The 15,969-nt window shown below is 35.1% G+C and overlaps 1 protein-coding gene and 1 long non-coding RNA gene across 4 annotated transcripts in view; one reads left to right on the forward strand and one right to left on the reverse strand.

Annotated features, from left to right (window-relative positions):
- Positions 1-5,670, reverse strand: part of LOC308656412 — a 37,607-nt gene extending 31,937 nt beyond the window's left edge. The window contains exon 1 of one of the 2 annotated variants that reach the window (XR_014023721.1): positions 5,535-5,670. This is a non-coding gene — a long non-coding RNA (uncharacterized lncRNA). The remainder of the gene's footprint in view (positions 1-5,534) is intronic. The other variant, XR_014023722.1, reaches the window with a different exon arrangement.
- A 98-nt stretch (positions 5,671-5,768) lies between these two features.
- The window catches only part of DPH5 (diphthamide biosynthesis 5), a 37,240-nt gene continuing 27,039 nt past the window's right edge, over positions 5,769-15,969 (forward strand). The window contains exons 1-3 of one of the 2 annotated variants that reach the window (XM_081307458.1): positions 5,769-5,922; positions 6,106-6,254; positions 12,689-12,813. In XM_081307458.1, coding sequence (XP_081163584.1) covers positions 6,120-6,254; positions 12,689-12,813 — 260 coding nt within the window. In that variant the 5' untranslated portion in view covers positions 5,769-5,922; positions 6,106-6,119. Of the gene's footprint in view, positions 5,940-6,105; positions 6,255-12,688; positions 12,814-15,969 lie in introns of both variants that reach the window. The other variant, XM_081307459.1, reaches the window with a different exon arrangement.

A 15,969-nucleotide genomic window follows, 5' to 3' on the forward strand; every position in this document is an offset into this window, starting at 1 on the left:
TTATAAGTAGAACATTGGTCTACAATTCCTGAACAAAGTAAATGATTTCATAGAATTTATGTTGAATCTGAAGAAGATGGATAAGGCTGACTCATAATTGGATGGGACACTGTAGATTACTATAAACTTAATTTCAAACTCTTTATCCATATCTACTAATGTTTATTAAGCCTCAACTCATTGTTTGGTACTGCGTTAAGCCCTTTATCTATAATTTTTTAAATTTATACTCATCATAATTCTATGAAGGATGATACTACTATCTCTACTTCACAAAAGCAGCAACTGAGGTTGAGAAAGGGAATGCACCAGAGTGGAAGGGCCTAGACCATACCAATGTCTGAATGGCAACAAAATCTGAGTTCTCAACAATTATGCAATCCTCCTTCTGCCAAGTTCCTCCTGCCAAGAAACTTATTTATAATTAATAACCACATACACTGATTCATTCAACATTTATTTATTGAGCATATGGGCCAGACACTGTTCTAGGTGTTTGCTCATATTAGTAAATAAAATGGAGAAGAAAAAAATTTTCCTGTCTTTGTGGAGTTTATATTCTAATAGAATATGGACAATAAAATTAATATATAAATAAGTAAAGTGTATACTTAGGTGGTGAACAGTCCCTAATGATGGGGGGAATGAACAAAAAGTGATTAAAAATGCTGGTTGTAATTTTATATAGGATAGGACTCCTTGAGGAGATGAACCTTAGGCAAAGATTTCAGAAACTAGACACAGAAAGCCACAGAAGGCTGCAGTGGTTGAGAGCAGGGAGAAGAGTAGGAGGTGGAGTTAGAGAAGTTGGGTGTTCTTACAGAGTCTATTTTGAGTGAAAGGGAAACCACCCACTGTCCTTTTCCCACCAGATATTGGCTATCTAAAATGTTTCCCTAAATAAAACTTAGAAGGACACCATATAGCTTTTTAAGCAAAGAGAAAGTAAAACTACGTATCCCTGACCCTACTTATTCAGTAATAGACTTGGAAGGAACTGTTAAGGATAAAATGGCTTAAAGAAAAAAAAGGTTTACACATATAGGCACGTAAAGGAACATCTTGGGGAGCTACAAAAACAGGGCTTTTCGTGACTTTATTTCACCTGGTTACTCTCAATTTAATAAGCTAGAGTTAATAAAAATAATAAAATTTCCCATAGAAATTATCTCTAGATTTTTTTTATTATTTGTGCACTTCACATCACATAATTGTAAAATGTGATAAGTAAATAAGATCACTGAGTAAACAAAGTGACTTTTTTTCCTAGATAAATTAATGTATAATAAAGGTAACTTCAAAACTTTTTCAACCTTGGTAAATACAGTTTCTTCTCCTAATGTGACACTACCTTTAACTATCACTTATTTGTGAATTGTTAGAAAATAATGACTATCAATCAATTCAAGGTCTCTAGACTTTACGAATATTAATCAAGATTCCCTCTAACAAAGGCAACCTCTGGGAACATGTAGGTTAAAAGGCCAGCTTCAGAGTAAAATAATATTCTCTATTCACAATAAGGTCAGATGGAGTTTAGTCAGTCCCCCTGATGGCTTCTTTTCATTAGACAAACAACAAGCTCAAATAGAAAAATTGAAGGATGACTTCTTTTAGATAAGGTAATTATAATTCGTTCAAAAGATAATGCAGCATTTCAACTATGTTATTACTTTAAACTGAAAGTAGTTTATGATGTGCTTATGACAATGGAATGGAAAAGTCATCAATATTACCATCTTATGATTCTGTGTGTCTCTTGTATAACTGACTATCGCCTGAAGGTCTCAGACATAAGGAAGAAATTATTATAGTAAGGGTACTGAAAATGAGTTACTGGAAAAGGTTATAAAAACACTTTAAATATCTTTCAAACCTTAGCACCACCAACAAAACAAAATAAAACCTTTCAGAAAATGCACAAATGTTCACTCTCAGGAATGATTTAGTATTGTCTTACCTGAAAGTAGGAATATGAAGCAGAAACTCTTCAGACCTCATTCATCTTTAGTATTCTTTAAATTCAAAATGGTTTTTAATTCATCCATTTTTTTGGTCCTAAATTTGCCACTCTCTACAACCATCCTCTCCATATCTCTTCTGCTATCCATGAAACTTTAAATTTGCTATCAGAATATCTGTATTCTGACTGCTTTCATTATCATTAAAGTAATGTTACAATGTGTTTTTAAAACTAATTGGAAATTGTTTTAAATTAAAAATTTTAAAGCCACACCTAAACTGGTGAAAAAAATGATAAAATTTAATCAGCTACATGCCTAGATATGTTTTGTAAATCTGTTACCTAGAAAGAAGTTTATCCTTCAAGTAAAATACAATAATATACACATTGTTTGCAACACCCTTAGAAATTCATCAAAAATAATGTTGGTTGATGTGTGATAAATACAGTAAACTGTTAACAACTATAGAACTTAGGAGGTAGCTATGTCATGTTTACTGTAAAGCTGTTTCAACTTTCTTATGTTTGAAAGTTTTCCTAATATTGTTGGAGAAAGTGTTAATCATATTTGAAACCTGTTTTAAATGGCAAAGGAGAAACATCCAAATCTACAGCACAGTTCTGCACAAAATAAGAGGCAAAACTTTGCTGCTTATATTTGTTGAGCTGAGGAGGAACAAGATTGCCAAAAACCCTTTATTTTATCTATTCACCTCCAGAAAGATACACAAAATTTACACTCCTATTGAAAAATGAAGGCAGGTAGAAAGGTAGGTTTGTTGAGAACTCTATAGCCAAAGGAATTTCTTCTGGCGAATTTTGAGGCATAAAAATACAAATTTCCTTTGTCTCTAAATAAAGAATGTCTCAAATCCTTGCCTAAACAGAATAACTCCATTTACAGTATAGATTTATTTCCTAAGAGGCAATAAAGCATTCCTTTCTTTGGATTATTCTTTTTGGTAATGTCCTTTCATAGTAAAACTACTTAAGAATATTCAGACAAAATGTGAAGAACAAACACACAAAGAAATGACCAGCACACTGGAAATAATCTATTCAATGATGGGCACAAGAGTTTATGTAGTATCAAAAGCTTTTCACCACAAATGGCTTCCAAAGTGGCAGGGGCAAGGCATGTTTATATGTGATATTCTAGTGATGACATTTTGGTAGTTACTTAGAACCTATTAACCCCTATTTTCCTAAGATATAAAACAAATTATAACTCAAATAAATTGCTCAGCTACTAGTGGATACACAATGATCAACTTATAAGCAAACATTTATTGAAAACTTTCTACATGCCAGGTAAGAGAATATGAACGTAGACTGACTTCATGAAAGTGCTGGTTTAGGAAAGAAGAAATACAGATGAACAGTTACAAAAAGACTTAAATTAACTGTTTCTGTATGAAGTATAAAGAGGGGACATAACTCGGCTTAGTGGGTTGTAGATCTCTGAGAAGACTTTCTGTACTTAGTCTTAAAAGAATGAGTAGTGGTTACCTACTCAGGAAAGAATAGGAGACAGTATTCCACACCCAGGAAGTAGCATAGAAGCAAAAGTAATAGGTTGTGAGCACTGAGCTATAGGCAGTTCAGTACTGCTGGAGAACAAACTTCTCTCTCTATAGAGAGATGAAGCTAGATAGAGAGGCAGTAACATCACCATTGATGATCCAGTGGGGATGTTAAGGCACCTGAACATTCTCTTGGCTTCACAAGGATTTTTAGAAAGGGAATGACATTTTCAGATTGTATCTTTACAGAACTCCCTGGCCTCTGAGAGAAGGCTGAACGCAAAGGAGACATGATGCCCAGCTAGAGGAGTGACAGAGTGAAGACCTGAACCAAGACAGAGAAAGTAGATATGGTTTCTATTGAGACAGACAAAAGTAACAGATTTGGTGCCTTCCAAGTATCTAGGTTGGGTGACTGTATGAAAGACAATCCTGCCCCTCCCCTCCCACCAACATATTTAATACCAACAGAAAATCTCAAATAGAAGAGAAGATAATGAATTGCACTTTGGATGTGTTGAATTTGATACACCTCTGGGTTATCTAGGTGAAAATTTCCTGCAAAAAGTTATATACTTGTCAAAGGGAAGAGGCCTGAATGGGAGTTTGAAATTTGAGTTGGCAAAATATTAGGAATAACCTAGAATTACATAAGTAGATTGTCAATTTTGGGGGTTTGTTTTTTGTTGTTGTTGTATCATTCTTATAGGTGTGTAGTGGTATCTCATTGTGATGTAAATTTTTATTTTCCTTAAGTCTGATGTTTACCTTCTTTTACAATGATTTTCTTATATTCACATATCTTTCTTGGCTTCAATCTTTTTTCTTGGTTTTCAATCTTTTCCCACGTTTTTAAGTTAAGCTGTATTTTTAATATTATGAGAGTTCTTTACACAAGTCCGTTATCAGATCTATGCTCTGCAAATGTTTTCTCAGTGTGTAGCTTCATGGCATCTTTTGAAGTACATTTTCAGTTTTTATTTTGTTTTCTTTTCTGCATAGTGCTTTTTTTTATTGATTGTTCAAAACATTACAGAGCTCATGATATATCATCTTTCATACATTTGACTCAATTGGGTTTTGAACTCCCATTTTTACCCCAAATACAAATTGCATTACCCACCTGAGCGTGGTAGCGTGTGCCAGTAAGACCAGTGAAATACTGGCAACTCAGGAGGCTAAGGCAGAAGGATTACAAATTCAAGGCCAGCTTCAGGAGCGAGACCCTCTCTCAAAATCTCAAAATAAAAAGTAAAGGAACTGGAGATGTCGCTCAGAGGTAAAGGCCCCCTTGGGTTCAACACCAAGTACCCCAGCCATTTTTTTTTTTTTTTTGGTAGTAATGTAATATGGTGTGAGAAATAAATTAATGTAATGAAAGCAGACAGAATTAGGAAGAGTGTATATAGCATGAGAAGTATAAAGGGTGGGTTGAACTCAATACAAAAAGGCACAAGGCCCTTTCGAAGAAACACAAGGAAAATTCCTAACAACCAATAAATATTGTCTACCAAAATAAGCAATGAAAACTGTTGTCTTTAACTTAAGATAGCTAGTGAATTTAGGGACAACATTTTTATTCACAGCAAACCGATACCGGAACTATATCTAATCAACCTCTTTATAAGAATTCCCCTTGTGCAAGCACTTGAGATGAGCTCTGAAATCCCTAAGAACTCTTAAAGGTCATTTCTCTAGGTACAGAAGAGTCCGGGATTCCCGACACTTCGATGACTAAGCCAGATCCTTGGGGGATTCCAGCCTCAGTTCTTGGGGACAGACCCAAGGAGTCACTGCCCCTCTGGGAAAATCAAGACTACACTCACCGCCGGGTTTGCCACTCTGACACCGCGCCTGCAGGCAGCGGCTACAACTACCGACCCAGAGGGCGGGGATTAAAATAGAGCGCTGGGGTAAACCCGGGGCAATTGAGGGGAGTCCCTCTCGTCCGCCAGCCCGCGTGAGGAAGGCGTAGCAGAGGCGCAGGGCGGGGACCCGCAGCCCAACTCGGGTCGAGCTCCTCGTGTGCAAAGATCCACCGCACTTACCCCGGACCAGAAAGGGGATGTTTAAGTCACTGATTCGGAGCAGCGTGTGTACGCGGGGTTTTTTTTTCCCCAGAAGTAGGCTGGGGGCGTTCGACTGACTGCCCCCGCCCAGTGACCTTTAGCCTTCCAACTGCGACAGCCCGCGAATCTCCAGCCTTGGAGTCCGGGTCGGGTGCCCGGCAACCGCCAGCTGGCTCTCCCACGCCTCCCGACTAGTCGTAAAGTGCAGCAAAAGGCGCCTGCGTTTTGCGGCGCCGTAGGTGAGGCCGGCAGCGTGGGACCTGGCTCCTCGCGGCTCTACCGGGTCGGAGCTGCTTCACCGGAAAGGCCAGCTGCAATTAAGACTTGGTGGAGCACAGGGGACCCCCAGCTAGCATTCTGCCATCGGGTAATTGGACCCAACTGGTGAGATTGTTTAAAACACGGCTCCAGTCCTTATTTGTGACTCGAGAGTCTCAAACCTCATTCGTGCCTTGTCGCTCTTCGGGAGCTACTCTGTTGTTCTGTTGCCATCACTAGACTTCAGGTTTCCTCAGGATAGCTGACATTGCTTTTCTTGTTTGTCCCGCAGTCACCCAGTTCGAAATGCTTTACCTGATCGGCTTGGGCCTGGGAGATGCCAAGGACATCACAGTGAAGGGCCTGGAAGTTGTAAGACGCTGCAGTCGAGTGTATCTGGAAGCCTACACCTCAGTCCTGACTGTAGGGAAGGAATCCCTGGTAGGTGATTTAGGCTCCCGTCTCAGGAAAAGAAAACTACCTGACGTCTGACTTTGATAAACTAGGCTGAATAGAATGTCTGCTGCTTGTTTAAAATGTATCTCCTATTCATTAAGGAGCTGAGAAGTACAAGAAAGAAAGAAAATCATACACCAACCAAGTGACTTGAAAAATCGAACAGTGGTTTCGCTACTATAAAGAAAAGTCTCATATTGTGGTTTTCTCCAGCAAATAAAGGAACATTATTTTACACTCCTGGGGGAATAGTTATCAAAATCCCTTATTTCATGAGATAGCCAAGAAATCCTTTCTGAGTTGAGTGTTAATGAGGTGCTGACACCTTAATGAGTTGGTTATATATTCAGAAACCAAGCTGAAAGCCTATCTCTTTGAAGTGTTTCCACAGGGAATGTTGATCTCCTGTCTGTAACATCCAAAGAGATCTTACCTTCAAGTAGACATTTCCCAGTAAAGCTTACACGTATATATTAAGTGATCCTGGGACTAAATAACCAGAGAATTTGTTAGTGTAATTATACATTTACCTAGTTCTCTTTAAGGGCTCATTGTCAAACTCCAAGTAGGGTATGAGTTAAGCTCAAAAGACTGATGGATGTGTTATGGAGTAGATTTTTAGAATTGTCTTTGTCATGTTGTCCAAACAGAAAAGTGACTAGAAGAATTTCAAGTCTCTTTCTCTTAGAGTCATACCCTAGAGAATTCTGAAGTTCTCAGAGTTACTTTAAAATCTTGAAGGAATTAAGGCATGCTCCTTGAAATAAGCATGCATTTAAAAAATTTTCTAATGACCAGCTTTGATTTGTTGGCCCCATTTTTTCACTCTTTAGATGGAATCAAAATATCTAACCTCAGGATGATGGAAATATGTCACTGTAATCAGTGATCAAGACAAATTAGAATGAACTTAAAACCATCTAACAGAAAAATAACAAATCAGCAGTTTTATAAAGAAGGTATCAATCAGTATGGCGTGGAAGAAAGTTTGGATCTAGTTTTTCTTTGCTCTATTATGTGTCAGTGAACAAGTCCTTTAACTTTAGTTTTGTTTTTTTTTTTTTTTTTATTGTTGGTTGTTCAAAACATTACATAGTTCTTGATATATCATATTTCACAGTTTGATTCAAGTGGGTTATGAACTCCCGTTTTACCCCGTATACAGATTGCTGAATCACATCATTTACACTTCCATTGATTTACACATTGCCATTCTAGTGTCTGTTGTATTCTGCTGCCTTTCCTATCCTCTACTATCCCCCCTCCCCTCCCCTCCCTAGCTTTAGTTTTTTAATATGTAAAATGGGTCAAAAACATCTTCCTTATAGGTTCTTAGTACAGTGCCTGGTACAGAAGTATTTAGAAATGGTAATTGTCACTGGACATATTTCTAAATTTCTGAACACTATTTTCTTCATTTGTCAAATGGAGTTAATCAATTGGAAGGTTATGTAGGGTTTTATTGAAATGTATGTGAAAGTACTTTGTAAGTTTTAAGTACTAGCTAAATGTCAATTTTGGTTACTCTAATTTTTTAAAGTATTTTTTTCCCCAAAAAAACATAGTTATTGTAGAGTCAAGATCTGGCCCTAGCCTTATCTATTAGTAAATTATATATGCACTGTTGAGATGCAAGAATATTAGTTCTCCCACAGTAAAAAGTACTAACGTTTATAGAACAACTGCTTTGCACTGTTTTAAATGCTTTACATTTAGAATAGGATTATTATTCGCTAGTTACTGTTAACATTTTACAGGCGCAGAGAGGCTAAGAAACTTGCCCAATGTGTGAATGGTAGAGACAGGTTATTAACCAAAGCAGTCCTGAGTTGAGCTTTGCCACTCTAGATCTTTATACTGTACTGTGTCTCTGCAGTCTTACAGACAGATAAAAACTACACTAGGTATAACTTTAGAAAATATCTAAAAGAGAGGGTAGGATTCAAGCAAAGTGGCTTGTCTTTAATCCCACCATATCACAAAATTTCTTCTGGTATGTGTTCCATATTCTTCTCCAGGTCCTCAGTTCACATTCTTCCCTGAACACCTTGCCTATACACAACTTTATCTACCATAAGTGACTCATTTCTAGACTAAAGTAAGTTATAAATAAATTCATACCTTTATATTACCCAGTAAAATCTCAGAGCCACTTTTATGTCAACTACTTTTTTTCTTTTTCTTCTTCCCTTCATTTCTATCTTTTCTCTTTAAAATAAATTGATTTTTTAGAGATTTGTATGTACTTAACATACCTATACATACAATCTGGTCTCAACTACAGATAACTATTACACAGTGAGAAAAAATATAGAAAATTTTATCTGTTTTCTACAATGAAATGTTTTCTTTTATCATACTCTAACATAATATTTTAAAAAAGGATCCACCACATCATTGTTTTCTTTTAAAAAAAGGAACCACCACATCATTGCTAAAGAAATCTGAATTTATGTGCTCTTAATAATGATTAGATTTTAAAGGAAATGGTTTTTAAACCATATCTAGATGGAGTTAGGTCTTGGAACAAGAGCCTCATCCCACAAGTCATTTTGGCAATTTTCAAATTGCCAAAAAGGTAGTATTATTTATATGTTCTCTGGTCAAAAGATAATTGATCTAGATATAGTAAGTCTAAGAAATAATTTAAATAACAATTCATAATAACAGTGGGAGGAAGAAGCTATAAAATCATATGTTTGGAAAGAACTGAGATGAGCTTATCTAAATCATTATTCTTTCCTTTGACCTACTAAAAGTAAAAGTGGTCCCAAATGTAAAATATTTATTAGTTATTAATTATGAGAATACATGTGAGAAAGATTACTTCAGGGTGTGGTTATCAGGAAATACTAGATGGATTATATGGAATTTGAGCTGTGTTTTAAAGTAGTATATATACACCAATCTTTTAAAATTTTTGTTTGTTTGTTTGTTTTTACATTATAATCCAAGTGCAAAATGATAATATCTGTTCATCATTGTGGATAAATGGAGAAAATTGCTCACAGCCAGAGGAAGCTAACTTGGACCCCCACCTACGTTGTAAAGTAGAGATCATTATTCTCTGTCTATCCCCCATTTGTGGCATATGTGAGGTTCTACAACCAAGGTTCTACCTTTGAGCAATCACTTACATTTCTTTGCTCTGTTTCTTACTTATAAAACTGAGATTAAAATAGTGCTGATCTCACATTGAAGTCAAGATTAAATGAATTCATATGCATAAGGCTTTTAGAACAGTGCCTGATCACAGAGTAATCCCAATGTAAATGTTTTAGTAGGGACAATGTTAACATAGAATGAGATTTGATAAAGAGCATTCCACCCTGAAGGAAAATCATTGTGAGCTTAGAGGTGGAAAGCACAAACATTTGCTATATTTGTCATTGGACTTCATTGAAATGGCTTTCATTTTTTTCCCAGTGTATCTGTTCCCTTTCTTTGTAACTTAAATAACCCGGATACCACCTCTTTCTTGTTGCCTTGTTTTCTTGTCTAGCGGCTGTGATTGAGATCAGGAAGACAAGAAAGAGGAGAAAAGGACTTCACACTTAAAATTTGAGGCCATTAGCTATGAGCTTTTTTAACTTCTTATCTGCCCTTACCACAAATTTGACTCTATCTTCCTTCCACTCTTAGAAAATGACTTGTGGGATGATGCTCTTGTTCCAAGACCTAACTCCATCTAGATATGGTTTAAAAACCATTTCCTTTAAAATCTAATCATTATTCTTTATGTCAACCTATTACCATGTATTTCTCATGTTTTACCTCTGTTTCTCATTCTGAAATCATATTCAAGCTTTGATCACTTTGAAAGTCTCTTTTGAAACCTGTTTTCCCTACAGTTATTATTCTCTTTTTCTTTTATCAAGTATACCTTCATGGTCCCTAGTTCCACTTGTGTCTCACACTCCTGAAGGCTTACTCCCTTTTCTTAGAAGTATTTTCAACAATTCTTTCATAGTTGAGAACTCTAGAGAATAGTTTTGAATTCTTACTTCTGTTACTTCTTTTGATGTAGTTGACCACTACTGCTAGAAGCTGGCTTTTAAGACATGACTTTCTCTTAATTGTATTCTTGCATTTCCATTTTCTCTGTCTCTTTGTAAACCCATTTCTTTGTTTTTAAACAGTATTTTAAAAACACTTTATCCTCCCATTTGTTTCTGAATAGTACTTTTAGCCTCTATTATTATTATTTTTTGAATAGCTGGTCCATTAAATGGTTTACAATTCAAAATGTACTAAAAAAGATATAATAAAACATAAAGAGATTTCTATTCCACTTCCCCTTCTTGGAGGCAGTCACTACTAATTTTTGTGTACCTTCTCGAAATACCTGAAAACAATTTAAACTTACCCTGTTCTGTTCAAAAACTGCCAACTTATAGCAAGAGTGAATTTTAACTTTTATGTTCATTTTCATGAATGATTAGGGCTGAGACTACAAAAACTGGCTAATCAGTCATTGGATGATATATAATCCAAATTTAAAATTATTTGTTAAATAGTACTGCCTGTTTTTCTTATTTTCCTTCTCTTACCCCTGATTAGAATGGATGCTTTTAGTAGTGTCTATGTGCTAGTTAATTCTCCATTGGACAGCATGCGTCTTAAGAGCAATAGCAATGTATGTCTCATTCACCACCGTCTCCCAACATCAAGCCTAGAATTTGGTATGGAGGATGTGCATAAGAAATATTTCTGTAGTGAGTGTATGAATGATTAAATATGTGGGTAAATTTGAAAATAATTTAACATCAGCCTCTTACTACATTTGTTATCTTTTTTAAATATTATTTTTTTGAGAGGATCAGCAATTTGTATATGTAAACATTGTTGTCTCATTAGACCATGAACTGTTTATTAGGTTAGAATAAGTGATATAAGGAGTAATGCATAATACAAAATCATTGTTGTGAGAGTGGCTTTTTTATTGTTGTTAGATCATTTATAAAGTATGAAATAGAATTATTACTAGCATCATGTGGTTTCTTGGTCTTTAAGAAATGTTAGAAGTTCAGCCAGATATGGTATATTCCTATAATCCCAGCAACCCAGAAGGCTGAGGCAGGAGGATCACGAGTTCAAGGCTAGCTTCTGCAACTTATCAGGACCCGGACTCAAAATAAAAAATAAAAGGGGCTGGTGTAGCTCAGTGGCAAGCCTCCCCCTTGGGTTCAATCCCCAGTAATGGGCAGGGGGAGAATGGGTTCAGTAAAGGCCATTGTTTTCTTCAATTCATAGTAATCGTGTGTGTATTCTCTTAAATATGTAAGTGTTCTGCAACCATTAAGCTTTCTGGCTCATAAAGTCAAAGTAAAGAATATAAAAATTAATGATTAAGAAAAAAGTACTTGGTAAAAGTGAAATGAAAGCATTTTTTATCCATAAGAAGATGGTTATTGTGAATTTCTAGAACATTTCTCTAGGAAGATATGTTTTCCACATTTAAGGAACAGGTTTTAGTCAAGTATTAGAATATAATTACCAAAATTGAAATTTGGTAATTTCATTTGTTCATTTACTTATTTGTTTGACAGATATTATCAAGTACCAAACTTTTCTACTACAGCACTCCGAATAACTTTTAATAACTAAAATTTGTCAACATATAAGAAATAGTATTATTTATCTGTGTATCCACCTTAACTTCATTGAATTGCATGTTACTCCATAGGAAATCAGTTATAAGATTGTGATCTTGCAAAAAACTTTTAACCACTATGATATAATCATCAGCTTATTAACTTACTCTCTCCTGGGTTTGTTTCTCTAGAGCCCCAAAGGCATTTGTATGGAAACTTCCTGTATGTTTCTCCTGAAACTCTGCCTTTCTAGCAGAAGCAAGGGAATACAATTTTAAATCTGAATTTCTTGCATTTATGTAGGAATGTTTACTGGTTTTATAAATAGTCAAATCATCATTTTCTGTTATTTCTTTTATGTTGCCTTTTATTTTAGTCAGAGTGTCAGATTGTCCCATAAAAATTTTAATAAAACCAGAACTACCATGTATACTCATTATTAATATATTTATTCTGTATTATCATGGTTTTGAAGTAGGAATCATGCATACATATTCTCTACTCATCCTATAATGTTCTGCCTGGTCTGTTACAGCCAAATATAGAGGTAAATTTAAAATGCAAAAGGCCTCAGATGTTAGAGGTCTCTTCCTCCTGGGATATTAAGATAGCCTCAAAGACAGTTTAATTGCAACATAGTATAGTGTGCCAGCTCATTGATGAGTTGTATCAAATGATCTGTGTTTGGATAGTTGCCAAGATTCACACCAGCCCCAAACACAACAATTGTTTTTATTGTTGTTGTTGTTGTTGTTGTTGTGTGTGTGTGTGTATGGAAATGGTCACCTGCTTTCCTTCATTTTTAAATTGGACTTAAATCTATAGGAAGACTTTTATGGAAGAAAATTGATTCTTGCTGATAGAGAAGAAGTGGAACAAGAAGCAGATAATATTTTAAAGGATGCTGATATCAGTGATGTTGCATTCCTTGTGGTTGGTGATCCATTTGGGTAAGTTTAAGCAGACGTTTTGAGTTACTTATTAATCAGTAATAATTATTCTATTACATTTAAAACTTACCTGCCAGATAAAAGACTGTGGTTTATCTAAGCTCTATCTAAAATTTATAGTTTAAAATTTCATTATATTTTGAGATTAATGAGGGAAATCCACTTTGTAAGAAGATACCCATTATAAGTATCACAACATTATAACATGTCAACTCTAAAATTTGTATCTTTGATTTTCTTCTTTAGAAGATGATGTAGGTTATCAAAGCCTTAACTAGTGTATCATTATTAAATATGTCACTATATTCTCCAAAGTCATGCCTGCCATTTGGTGCAGATAATTACAATCATCTTTGGCTTCCTTTGTTTTAGGCTTTTTTTTTTCTTTTTTAATCATGTAATATTTGATTATACTACTGTCATTTACGTGTCTTGAATTTATAATTTTTCAAGCTTCTGATTTCAATTTCTTATATCCATTGGGAGCCTTGTTCTTCCTCATTACCAAGAAGATGTGCTTCTACTTGTCTAGTCAAGCATCATCAATCTCTGATGTCAAGCCAAATAGAATAGTTTTTGTCTCCAGCTGGTGACCCAAGATTTATGTCATAGATTTAAGGAACATAAGGACAATTAAATCACTGTGAGCCCACCATCAAGAATGTTTCTCACAACAATGGAGTTACATGTGTATGTGTCTGCCAAAAAGAAAGTAATTTATATCAGTGTGATGGGCCATACTCTACAGCGTGATTAAACTTAATTGGAATAACTCTGGATAATCACACATTTTTGAATATTTAAATAGTTTGTCTTAACCTCTGACATTGTTTTCTTAAACTTAAGACTTTCTCAAAATTAATAGTACCTATCTTCTTTTTTTTTTTTAATCATAGGATGGGAAAATGAAAAATCCCATAGAGAAAATGTCTTCTAATTCTTACAGAATTTTTTCACTAAACACTGACTCCTTCTGCATAAAACCTGAGTTTCTGTAGGCAAATCTCTCACTAAACTTCCCAACTTGATATACTACAATTCTTACAGTCACCTAGTTGAGCAAACTCAGTAGCTTTTTACTTTATTGGCATCCAATCACTGACAATGTCCATTGCACAGTAAAAACACTACTGGAAGTGAGGTTTGCAGACAGATGCCAGACCACAGATTGTGTGTTCTAGTCCATAATGAGATAAGATTAGAAACTGGGAGAAAGCATTTAGAAATTTTTGTAGCTATCTAAAAAGCAAATTTTATGTCTACTGAATTAATAAAAATTGAGGGCTCATATTTGGTATCACTCCATTTCATGTTTTGTTTTTATAATAGTTTATTTTTATTGCATTTTACAAAACTGTTGTTCCATAATAATTTGGAATCTAAAACAAATTAGACTTTCACCATAGATAATTTGAGAAGCATTGCTGTTGAATTGTGTTTTACCAAGTTTTTCTTATTCTTTCATTCCTTTTTACTCTGGCTGCCACTCTTATACCTAATCTAGCCTCATGCACCTTACACCTTTTGGCTGGTCTGTATATAAACTCCTTACCCATACTGTAGTAAAATCCATATTTGTAAAAACCATAATTTGGAAACTCACTAGGTCTCTTATAAATAAGCAGTTTATTAGCTCTATCATTAGCCAGATATTAAAAACACTGCCCAACTTACCCTTCCATCTATAACCTACCATTCTTTTTGAAGCCCACATTTATGCTAACCAGTTTGCTTTTTCCCAGTTATCATGCTTTGTCACCTTCATACCTTTGTTCAGGGTCCTTCATCTTGAGTGACTTGTGAACTACCTGTGACTATCAGAAACCTACTTATCCTTCGAAGCTCAGCTTTCCATGCTATAGTCCCTTATTATTCCAACATGAAGTTATATCTCCACTGATGGCATATATCATTCATACTCATTTCATATAGTACCTCACACTTTTTTTATAACCTCTACATTTACTCTTCTTTTATATTTGTAGGCTGTCCTTCACATTTTTATCTCATTAGCTTCCTTCACAATACTAGATATAGAGTTGGCATTAATTAAATATTAATTGAATAATTTTGGTATATTTTGCTTAAGGTCAACAGAGAAAAACCAGAAATATCTTGAACTGACATTTATCCAGTTAACAAATGACTTGTGTACACCAATCTTATGAATTCCTACATGCTGGATGATAAGACATGAATTTATATCTCAGTGGGGGAAGTGACAATAATCAGAGAAAAATAAATTTTAAATTTTGGCAGGCCCATGTAGGGAGAAAAAAAGAAATAATAGACTTATTTATATAAGGTTATATGGAAAAGACAGTATCTGAAGAATGAAAAGGTATAGAAGGAAAGAATATCCTAAGCAGAGGAAACAGTAAGATTGTACATATGGGATTGAAAAGGCTAAGGTGGCTATAGCATAGTGAGTTAGGGAAAAAAAGGAGTATGTGAAAGTGTCACAGATATAGGCAGCAGCCAGATCATGGTAGGCTTTGAAGGGACCAGGAATTTTACTTAGATTTTTAGCAGGGACAGTCTGTTTGACATTATTGAAAGAATACTAAATGTTTAGGTGAAATGGATTTTGGGGAGGCAGGACATATTTAAAAGGAAGAATGTCAGGATGGTCTGATAGATGGGGAAAAGAAAAGAAGTAAATGTGACTTTGAGGATTCCAGCTTTATACTTTAGTAGTAGGCGCCAGTTCTTGAAATAATGAAAAGTGGTAGACAATAGGATTGGGGCGGATAATAATTAGTTCTAGAAACATCTTAAATTTGAAATGTCAGATAGACTGTTAGATTATCTGCTGCTGGAGCTCAGGAGAGGATTCATCCTGGGAATATGGCTTTTGAAGTTATTCATATGTAGATGGTATTTAAAGCCAGAGGAATAGATAGAATCATTTTAGAAGAGAAGGGAAGAACAAAGGACCAAGATTCAAGCCCCTAGGAAGCTTGTACATTTCATGGTCTAGCTATAGCTAGGGGAGAAGGAAAAATAAGAAAATATGTTGTCACAAAAGCCAAGAAAAGACTTTCAAAAATGGAAAGACTGGTGAACTTTGATATACTGCTGAGAGTTTGTATAGAAGATGAGGAGAGAAAAGTGTGTTTGAAGTTAGAGGCATGATGTTTGGAGTTCAAAAGTGCT

The sequence above is a fragment of the Spermophilus citellus genome (genome assembly GCF_964194105.1).
Source record: "Spermophilus citellus genome assembly, chromosome: 9".
In the NCBI taxonomy this organism is placed as follows: Eukaryota; Metazoa; Chordata; class Mammalia; order Rodentia; family Sciuridae; genus Spermophilus; species Spermophilus citellus.